Consider the following 11,612-nt stretch of genomic DNA (forward strand, 5'->3'; position numbering starts at 1 on the left):
TGAACATTCTTTGGCATTGCCTTTCTTTGGGATTGGAATGAAAACTTTTCCAGTCCTGTGGCCACTGCTGAGTTTTCCAAATTTGCTGGCATATTGAATGTAGCACTTTCACAGCATCATCTTTTAGGATCTGAAATAGCTCAACTGGAATTCCATCACCTCCACTGGCTTTAACAGTATGAACAGAGTGCACAACATGAATCTAAATGTGAAGAAACAGACAAGCCACAATGACTCTACAAAAACCCGGCCTGTGTAGTATTCAAATATGCATACCATGAAAGGCAAAAGACAGAGGAGCTGCTCCAAATTAAGAGACTAAAATGCTTGACAACTAAATGCAATGTGTGGTCTTGATTCTGATCCTATAAAAAACAAAACTGGAACAACTGGCAAGAATAGCACATAGACTATAAGTTATATAATAAAAATACCAAAACGATGACTAACTTCTGTCATCATTGTTAGCTGGTAAGCACAGTTATATCAGAGACAGCCCTTAATCTCAGAAAATACAAAGGTACTTAGGTATCAGGGGTAAAGATAGATAACACACACACACCCCTTACTCTCAAATGAGTTATGAAAATAGACAGAATGGCAAAGCCAAATATGGGAAAATGTAAACAACTGCTGAATCCAGATAAATGGGTATACAGGGGGTTTTAGCACTATTCTTTTAACTCTCTGTAAGTTTAAAGTTGTTTTCAAATAAAAATTGTAATACCAGGAAGTAAAATGGGAGGGGGAGACTAAAGAAGACAGATAAACCACCACAGCACACAACGGCAAGCAGGAATGTGAAGATGCTACGGAAACATGGGAAACAGGAATGAATAACCTGGAGGAGTCAGAAATTTTACCTATCCCTGCCCAAGTCCTTTCCTCCAATTTCTGAATCCAGCTAATCCTCTCTGAGAAAGCCTCTGCCAGAAAGCCTAGCTTGGTCCTGAGATGAGAGAGGTCATTCTGATCCCCTAAAGCCCCTATGTCTTCTTCCACAGCACTTAACACACTCTTAAAATTGTTCCCCCTACACGTTTATCTCCCCCACTGGATGACAGATTCTTTGATTAAAATATGATAGTGGTGGTGATGAAGAGGAGGGTGGTGAGGAGGATGATGGTGAGGAGGGGGAGGGTGGTGAGGAGGAAGACGGTGGGGAGGAAGAAGAGGGTGGAGAGGAGGACGGTGGGGAGCAGGAGGAGGGTGGAGAAGAGGAGGAGCATGGTGAGGAGGAGGGTGGGGAGCAGGAGGAGGGTAGTAAGCAGAGGAGGGTGGTGAGGAGGAGGGTGGTGAGGAGGAGGAAGGGTAGTGAGGAGGAGGGTGGTCAGCAGAGGAGGGTGGTCAGCAGAGGAGGGTGGTGAGGAGGAGGGTGGTGAGGAGGAGGGTGCTGAGGAGGAGGAGGGTGCTGAGGAGGAGGAGGGTGCTGAGGAGGAGGAGGGTTGCAACAGCAACCATTTATTCTGCACTTATTAGATGCAAGACATGACACAGCTCTTCACACACCTCACTGAAATCCCACAAAAACTTCAGAGGCTTTATTAACTGTTCATGCCCATTTCTTCATCATGGAAACTGAGGCTGAGAGGGGTTCACACATCTACAGTCACAACACAGAGAAGCAGCAGAGCTAAGATGTGAACTCAGGTCTCTCTGATTTAAAATTGTGTCCTTAACCATGTGTCCTTTTCCACTCATATGAATCTTATTTCAGTATCATCTTTAGTTAGTTGCAGTTTGCATAATGAAGCCTACAAAAAGTGAGAGAGATTTTTCTAAGCTTCTGTTTGTGTTTGCTGAGCCCATGCAACCAGAAGAAAGGGCCAGGGGTGGCACAAGGTGGCAGCAGTCAGCCAGCCCTAAAAAATGACTGGCAGCTAACCCACTACACAAGTTGGTGACCATGACCTGATGCATGCAGTTCAGATAGAAAAAATAATGTAAAGTGAAGATAAATATAAATGCATAAGTATCTCATATTGGGTATAAAAATATGCCTATATCCTATACATTAAAAAATTTTTAATAAAGTTTTGAAAATACAAAATCATTGTCATTTCTCCCCAGTGACCTACAAGGCAGGCATTACTGCCAATGTGCAGACAAAGGAACATAGGCTCAGAGAAATAACTGGCTCAGAACAAACAGTTCAATTCAGAAGGGCAGATACTCAACAAATATTAAATTAATGAATGGAGTTGAAACTTCAGTACAAATTTTTCAGTTCCTATGGACTCGATCTAATATTTCAGCTAAAATTACTGAAAGCAGAATCAGAGCTTTGTTCAAAGTTCCCCATGGCTTTGTACCTGGGGGCCCACAGGAGTTAAGAGACAAAAGAAGCAGAAGGAAGCAGCAGCGTCCACACCAGCTGACAAAGCTCTGGCTGCCACTGTTTGCTTCCTCACACAACGGATTTGACTTCTACATGCCAATGCAAATCACCATCAGCACTATAGTCCTCCCCAACAAAATCAACAGAGCACAATGTCCAACAGCCGTAAGTCAAACTATCCCAAAACTTTCCTCCAAAAAATGTTTTTGCAAGTTAGCTGCATGACCCTGAACAAGTTATATAGCTCCCCAGCCTCCATTTCTTTACCTGTAGAATGACAACAGCAAAACTGCTTCCCAAGGCAGCCTCCAGGACTAAAGGAGGTGATGTATGAGAAAGGGCCTTGCAGCAATGCCAGGCGCACCTTAGGCACAAAACAGAAACTGATCTCGATGCTCTGAAAATGCTGGCTAGAGAGTATGCCTCTTAAAACATCAGCAATGTGGAAGATTAGTATCAGTACATGAATATCAAAGCAACGCAAGCTTGATGATGGATCAAGACTAACACTGGCTCAGATGAAGCCCTCTGTGCGGATGCAGAGGGTGACTGGGCTATACGGAGCGCCATCTAGTGGAAGAAGAGCAGGGCACAGGGGCGCCAAGTAACTGAAGTAGCCGGAGAACAAGGGAAAATGACAGGATGGAAGCCGTCCCCTCTCCTCTGCATTACAATTTCTCCATGGCGCGTGAACCAATAGTGACCCCAAGTGTAAGATTCACATCAAAAAGAGAGCTCTCACACACTCACAACTCTTTATCACACCAAGGAAGAACATCAAAAATATGCCAAGAACACCTTTTAAAGTTCTTAAAATAGCAGCAGGGGCTGATTGGCGAAAAATTATGGAAATGCAAAAAATTACAGAAATTTACAGCTTACCAATTCAGAGCAAGATACCCTGTGCCTGTGGAGAGCGGCTGCTGAGCGTCCAGACATGTTTTAAGATGTGCAGTCATAAATCTGTTTATGGAAGCCTCATTTGTTAATGGGAGCCTCAGGTGCTGCGTCTTGACTAGCATAATAAAAACCAGTCAGAGCTGCTGCTAATTTTGTACATGATATTAATGAAAGAGGCTTCCTAAAGAATGAGTTTCCCCTTCAGTATCTCCAGGATTGGAAAACTAAAATCATTTTAATAACATAAAATTACCCTGAGGAAGGAGACTGGATGATTTATGCATTGAGTTATTATTATATACTTTATGTCTGGAAAGTGATGCCTGTATGCACACACCTGTCTCGGGCAATTCTGTGAAACGAGCAGGTAATGTTTGTTCAGGACATGGTACTTACATGCCATCGAAAACGGCCACCTCACAGAGGAGGTATAAGGTCTCCAACGTTACAGACGAGAAACTTCGGCTCCAGGAAGCTAAGGAACTGGTACAGGGTCACAGCCTAGAAAGTCGTCACCTGCCAGAATCACATGACTCCTCTGGCAGCTCTACCCTGTGAAGCAGTGCCGTTTCCCATGTAAAGGCATCCGCCAGACTTTCCACGCTGCCTGTGGTCACGCAGCTCCTACCCCGCACGGTCACTGCACTACCTGCCGGCTGTAGTCTGCCCTGCTCACAGAACGCCAGGCCAGTGCCAGGCAGCTCACTTTGAGAGCTGCATGGCCGAGGTTCTCCCAGGAAAGTCAACAGGAAAGCCCAGCCCCAAGGAAAGCCCCCACCTCTGCTGGAGCACACAGCACTCTGCAGGGGGTAGATAAAGATCTGAATCCTGGCTTACCACTTATTAGCTGTCTGACATTATGCAAATTATTTAACCTCCCTGCCCTCAGCTTCCTCATCTACAATATAAGATAAAATGATATACTCTTTCAAGACTGTTAAGAAAATTAAATGAAATCATGTACATAAACCACCTAACCCCAAAAAGGTTCTTGATAAACAGTAACTAGTATTATTGACAATTGCAATCAAGTATATTCAAACATACCCCACTTCCTTCACAGAGCCTTTTAAAACCATTATCTGTGGGACTATGTTCTTGTATATTCTTGGGATTTTTTTTTCTTTTATGAGCCTATTTTTAAAAGATGGGGAATTTTTAAAACATACCATAAACTGCCTCTAAATCCCTGCTATCACACCAACTGTTTCTGCGAAAGTATTTAAACACAGAGAGCTCTGTCTCTAACAGACAGGAGAGTTTCATCAAGAATTGACTTATTTCAATACAGAAAGGTTTCCTACTTGATCCATGATTACTAGAATATACATAAGTAAAACTCCTTACCTTGCATGCTTACTAAAAACTGCAAAGTACTGCTGGAGAACATAGGAAAAAAGGGAGCTTGCCTTTTTAGTAAAATACATTTGGGGAAACTTCTTTTAAAAATTCATCATCACAAAGGGAACTTCCTAACTGGCTTTCACTGTAATGAAACCCTTATTTAAAAACAAACAACAATGTTGGGTTCTGTCTTTGAGTCTCTTCTTAAAGTACCTTATCAAAACACAAGATGGCTTGATTTAGAAGTTCAGCCTGAGGACTGTGCATCCTTTAGAGCCTCAGATGCCTCATCTGAAAAAACAAAGGACACAGGCAGGGGATAAAATCAGCTACCTTCCAAGATCTTGTGGGGACTGGAGATAACGCACAGGAAGCACCAGGCACAGAGGCCCTCCATTTGGCAGCTTTCATGGTTTTTCCAGTAGCCATGTATGGATGTGAGAGTTGGACTGTGAAGAAGGCTGAGCGCCGAAGAATTGATGCTTTTGAACTGTGGTGTTGGAGAAGGCTCTTGAGAGTCCCTTGGACTGCAAGGAGATCCAACCAGTCCATTCTGAAGGAGATCAGCCCTGGGATTTCTTTGGAAGGAATGATGCTAAAGCTGAAACTCCAGTACTTTGGACACCTCATGTGAAGAGTTGACTCATTGGAAAAGACTGATGCTGGGAGGGATTGGGGGCAGGAGAAGGGGACGACAGAGGATGAGATGGCTGGATGGCATCACTGACTCGATGGACGTGAGTATGAGTGAACTCCGGGAGTTGGTGATGGACAGGGAGGCCTGGCGTGCTGCGATTCGTGGGGTCGCCAAGAGTCGCACACGACTGAGCGACTGAACTGATTATGATCATTATCCCAAAGCCACCAACACTCTACTTCTGTTTCTTGGTAAAACACATAAGCCATTCTATCTCCACTCAGGGGGAATGATGACAACAAGCAAAGGGTCTGGTGACATCCAAACTGCTGCTGGCGTTCCATCCACAACCACCACTACTCCTGAGCTTTGAGGGTCTGTGTGGCATCTGAGAGTGAAGACTAACTCCTTCAGGTAAGGCTTATTCAGCAAGTGACGAGGGTCACCCAACTTCTGGTTTAAATCTGTCATGAGAAATCTCATTAGTTTAGGCAAGGAGAGCTAACAATGTTAGAATGCACTGCCTAATAAGTTCCTCAAGAAAGAATAAAAGTAAATAATCACAGGATTCCAAGCAGATCTGATAAGATCTCCTCACCTCCTGAGAAGGACCCCTACAGCCCACCCCATGGGGTGAGCCCTGGGATGCTCTCCTGCTTATTCAACACTGCAATTCACTTAGAAACCCCTCCCGTGCCTGCCTGCACACCTGTTGGGGACTTCCTCCTACCCCTACTCAGCCAGGTCTCTAAAGTGGTAAAAAGCAAAGGCCTTAAGGACTGCCAAACTCCAAATACTTTCTGATTCTTCTACCTTTATGAGAATTAAAACAACACTGAAACGAAGACTGGAGTTTACAAGGGCTACAGACCAAGAACCATATGAGATTCTGAAGACACAAAGATAGGTTAAGACCAAGCCTTACCTCCCGAACAGCTCACACTCTCCAGGGAAGACAGAGATCCAAATACCACATTGTGATGACTATCACCCCATCAGAGAGTTAGGCACCACCTGCTTCAGGACCAGAAACAGGCACTCTAGCCCATGGAGGGAGGAAACTTGGAGGAAAAAAAACTTGAAGGATAAAGCATCAATATAACAATGGATGCTATATAACTCATCTTTCAATTCCAGCACAAGCTAGAGAGACAAGAACAAACTGCACATAAAAGGCCAGAGTTTTAATCCCCCTTCTGTCATTAACTACCTTTATCATCACAGTTTGACCCTTCATACGTCCAAAGGTCCGTGTGATGTGGAAAACAACAAAGCTTGAACATCCCCTCGGACATTCTGTCAGTATGTCACTCTGGGTAAGTCACTGTTGGAATCTCCATTTCTACAAGTGATATATTGGGCTAAAAGTCTCTACATTTTGGTCTGTTCTCAGTATTAAGATTATAGACAGGGCTGAGTGTGGAGAAGTACCTAGTAAATGCTTCTAGAACGAGAGTTAAATCTAAACCACCTTGTCACAAAATAGTTCAAAAGGACAGTTGAAGGCTAATAAGACATTCCTCTGGAAAGGAGAGGGCATCTAAACACTTAAAGCCCACTCTCAATCTGATGCAGAAGAGAGCAGATATTCCTCAGGAGTAGAGGCGGAAATTTTTCCCTCTCTCAGTCCAGGACCAGCAAAAACACCCTGCGAGGTAGGTTCTCAATAAACCTGCTACTAGTGTCTGGATACCAAAACACTGCAACTGACCATCACTGGATCCTTCTGAGTCATAACACTATAGAAAATGACTTATCTAAATATGTGAGTCAAAGAGTAAATATGTGAGTCATTCCATCCATTTTCTTACAAAAAGCAAAACCTGATAAGCCTAAGAAAATATCAGAAACTAAATAACCACACTTTTCCCTGAATGAAACAGAGAAGTGCACGCTATGGCATGAAGGCACCACAGATAAATGGAATTCTGCAACCTTCGCTCTCATTCTTCTCCTACTTTACACTCTTGACAACACATAAGCAACCAAAACAATTTCCAGAAAGGGTCCCCCAAAGTGAAACTCTTAAGTCATCGAGCTTTGTTGTACAAAGAGAAGCACATAAGGCAAAATAATGATCCTTCCTTCACATATGTTTATCCCACACGTGTATCCTAAGTAATGCTAAGATTCTCATTATTAAGAGAAACTGATGTAATATGAAAACACTTATTTTGAAACACCAACAAAGAAATTTATCTGGACATTAACGCATGCGTGCATGCTAAGTCACTTCAGTTGTGTCCAACTCTGTGCGACCCTATGGATGGTAGCCCAGCAAGCTTCTCTACCCATGGGATTCTCTAGGCAAGAATACTGGAGTGGGTTGCTATTTCCTTCTCCACTGGACAGACCACCATAATCTGGAATCTTCTGCTCCACTTCCTCTTGTAACCAACCACTAAATATAACTTGGCAATGAACCAGCCACCAATCCATATATTATATCAGATAATTAAAAATACAGGGTTATGTAATCTTATTTAATGGTTACTTGGCTTGGACTGAAAACCATCCAATGCAAGACCAAAGAACTGGATTAAATTATAATGCGTAAGACATTTCTGAAGATGTTTTTAGTAAGAGTCAGCACATCCCCTAGTAGCAAACATAATATAAAACACGGAATGCAACTTTCATCTCCAATTAACCTCCTTGGCAAGAAACTGCAATGTCAACTCACTCTACAGGCAATGGAGGTGGGGATTTAAAAAAAAGTTTATTTTATTTGATTTAGTTTTAACATCAAGTAAACATCACGTGTTATTTTTGGCAGAGAAACAAGAGCATTCAATATTTGAGGGGGTGGGAAGAAGGAAAATTTATCCTGAGAAAATTGCAATAAAAGCCAAGAATTAATGCCCACTAGGAAGAATAAGCCTGGAAAAAGTGTAAAAACCAACCTATGTTAGCATTGAAGTATATATCTTGTGATTCCAGCTCAAGTTCTTACTTGGAATATAATTAGAGAAAAAAAAAAGGTAATTCAGCTATCAGTGTTTACAAATGCCAATTTTTTAAAAAATGAACACACCTCATTTATCAACACTATCACACCGTGTTGATTACTAAAATCATATATTGGTCCCCAAAGGGCTTTAACTCAAAAATGCCTCTTGACTAGAATCCTGTAGGAAATATCTACCATGAAAGCTTGTTTCTTCAAAGAAGACCACTAGACAAGCACAGAAACAAATGTCTTTAGAAAATCAACAGGAAGTCAACAGGAAACAAGCATATTAGTTCTATTGGCTTTGGCAGGGTTTTAAATTCCCATCTGTGAAGTGTCTCAGTGCCGTCTTTTGGAGAAAGTCTGAGTGTGGAGAACAATGGCCTTATGAGACCAAAGACCTGAGTTCAGACTCACCTATCTCAGTCACCTGCCAGCTGCCTCCCCTGAAAAACAGAGACATCAACGTCTGCCTCACTAGGGCTGAGTGTGAGAACACAAGCAGACAGCTGTGCCTCAAAGAGCCTGGGAAACTTGAGAACACTATGCAAAGGTACTGACAGCATTTGGTGATGTTAAGCATCAAGTCTACTTATCACAGGCCACTCCATAATAAAATAAAGGTGTGACCCATTACCATTTATAAGTTAGTGCCTGAATACGCATCCTAGTATCAAGATTCATCTGAAAAACAGATGCCTCCCTTTAGAGGGAAATAGTCAAAAATACAGATTAAAAAAAGAATAAAAATGCTCTTGGTAGTCAATCACAAAATGATTATCAGATTTAAAATCAAAGCTTTATAATAATCGATTCAGATTTAAGACACCGTGTTTCAGAAATGCCACTTGTAATTCTGGAGTTACGTAACAGCATAATTAATATTTTAAATGATAGAGCTCTGCATTCCAGAAAGCAGACTGTGATTTAAGGGGAAAACATTTCAGTCTGAAGAAATCTAAATTAACAGTAATAAGAACATCTGAATAAGTTACTTCCCTAACTGTTCAATGTAAGAAATGTACCTCTTGCAAGAATTACATTTTTGATGAAAAAGTAAGGTAATCAGGTTTAACACCTAAAAAAAAAAAAAAAAACTAAATGGCAACATTGCCCAAGATCTGTTTCAAATAATTGGAAGCAATTACCACAGGTAAAAACAAAGAAACCAAAAGAATTCCAAATGTATTAGCGAATGAATGCCACAGTAACCTGGCACAGAAAATTAGTTCTGACTTTCAAAATAAGATAACTTACTACACTTTTGTTAAAACTGCTTCTTTAATTGAGTACAACCTAACTTTGACTCAGCTTCTTTATTCAGAAAAATACACTTCATTCCACAATCCAGAATATTTCTAATGCCAATGATCTCACACAACGTACAAAGAAATTTCTTTCATAGAGATGACAGCCCAGCAGGCAACAAAAGATATATGTAAATCACAAAGAGAGAGGAGTACAAACCCAACTGCTCACAAGAGCATGGCAATAAAACTTAAAATTCGCTTTCTGCAACGCATAGCCATTACTTTTTCACAAGCCCGTTTTATTAAAGAAATAAAAATAAGCCTACAATTAAAATGGGAAAGCTCAGTGAACCCATCTCTGTTCAACAAATTAAATATCAAGCTTAAATTCTTGCAGTCAGTCAGTCCCTCCACCAAGACCCTCACTCGACCACACACACACCCTACTAGGAAGAACGGGTTGCAATAGGCCAATACCGGAGGTCGCTATTGTAAAATATAGACACCTATATTCAAATAGAATATGTCTGCCTCATCTTCCACTTTCAACAATAAAAAAGCCAGGGTCAGCATGAAGATTAGCAGACCCGGCTGAGTCGGGAACCACAGACCCTCAAGGCACAGTGATTCGTGCAAAAGGTAACAGATCTGACCGGATAACCTGTGCCGGATGGTCTGTGCCATCACCCAGAGAAAAAGCATACCAGCGGGTCCCAAACCCATCTTTATCTGAAACACGCATTCCAGATCCAGGAGGGGATGAAGGACACCGCTCTGGGGAAGGCGGGCTTCATTTACCGTCCATCCCGGCAGATTACTCGGGAAGCTGGAGAAGGAACAAGCCAGGGAACGCCGTCCTGGGCGGGCACGCCTCCGTACGCCGGGGCACCCCGCGTCCGGTACTTCCCGGGGCGGCTCACGCCCTGAGCTGGCCGGAGGCGCGCTAAAATGGTACAAGCAGCAAAGGCTCCTTGGCCAGTGTTCTCAACTCCGAGCGGGCCCCCAGTGAGGGTGACCCACCCAGAGCCTCCCAGAGAGAGGACAGGCAAGTCAAGAAGCAGACTCTCCTGCGTGGGTCTCTTCCCGCCCCCCGATGACTCTCCAAGGGCCGGCCTGCAAGGCTAGGTGTGAGCTGCCCACCCCCGGGGAGGGCGGCGAGAGCCCGGACCCGCGAGAGAAAGAGAGAGAGAGAGAGGAATGAAGAGGGAACCGGGACAGCGGGCCCTGCTCCTCCAAAGTGCCAGGGGTTCTGACCCCAAACCTCCTCCGAGGTCCTCAAACTTCACCAACAATCCAAGCACCTGTTCCCTTCACCTCTTCTGCTTCCGATCCCCTCGAATCGTTCCATTTTCCTCGAGTTCTTTCTCCAGCTCTCTAGACTAACCAAACGCAACTAGTTCCCTGGTGCCCCCCACCGCCCCATTCTCCTCTCCAATGAGCTCATTCAACCCCCGCTCCAACGAAGCCCCCAGATGTTCGTGGTCCCCCACCCGCAAGTTTCCCTGGGGTACCCTCGAGTCCCCCACAGATTCCCTTCAAGTCTCATCCAAACGCCCAGCCTTCCTTCCTTCCCGCGTCTCCCCACAACGCGCACACAACACTCCGGCTTCCCCTAGGTGTCCCACATCCCCACCCGAATCAGCGCCCCCCGCCAGATTGCGACCTGGGTCCCCTCCGGTCGCCCCGAGGTCGACGGCCAGCTCGGTGCCACGGCTCCGCACCCCCCAACACCTGCGCCTCGCCCCCGGGCCCGACGCCCCCCAGTCTCCAGCCCCCCACCCCTCCCCCCAGCCCGCCGCTCCCGGGTCCCCAACGGCCGCGGGCGACCGTTAACGGTCGGTCGGTCGGTCGGCCAGCCGGCCGGCGAGCGCCCTCACCTTGGTTCACCAGCCGCAGGGCGTGCGTGAAGGAGGGGTCCAGGGAGTCTTTCTCCGCCATCAGCTCCGGCAGATACTTCTCCTCCATGCTCGCCGGCGGCCCGGGCCCGGGACGCGGACTCCAGGCGGGCGGGCGGCGGCGGCGGCCCCGCAACCCCCGACCCCGCCCGCGCCCCAGCGGCGCGGAACCCGGGCCGGACGCCGCGGTGGGGCGGCGCGGGGCGCGGCGGAGCCAAGCCGAGCAGTCGGCCCGGGGACGGCGGCGGCGGCGGAGGCGGTGGCGGCGGCGGCGGCGCGGGGCGGGAACCGGCCGCGC

At 45.2% G+C, this 11,612-nt stretch overlaps 1 protein-coding gene across 2 annotated transcripts in view; it reads right to left on the minus strand.

The window, feature by feature from the left end:
- The window catches only part of KHDRBS3 (KH RNA binding domain containing, signal transduction associated 3), a 152,542-nt gene extending 141,158 nt beyond the window's left edge, over positions 1-11,384 (minus strand). For both annotated transcript variants that reach the window (XR_011145723.1, XM_068983885.1), the window contains exon 1: positions 11,297-11,384. Coding sequence is in view for 1 of the 2 variants with exons in the window: in XM_068983885.1 (XP_068839986.1) it covers positions 11,297-11,384 (88 nt within the window). In the remaining variant the exon portion in view is untranslated. The remainder of the gene's footprint in view (positions 1-11,296) is intronic.
- Between the last annotated feature and the right edge of the window lie 228 nt (positions 11,385-11,612).

The sequence above is a fragment of the Capricornis sumatraensis genome, chromosome 11 (assembly GCF_032405125.1).
Source record: "Capricornis sumatraensis isolate serow.1 chromosome 11, serow.2, whole genome shotgun sequence".
Classification (NCBI taxonomy): Eukaryota; Metazoa; Chordata; class Mammalia; order Artiodactyla; family Bovidae; genus Capricornis; species Capricornis sumatraensis.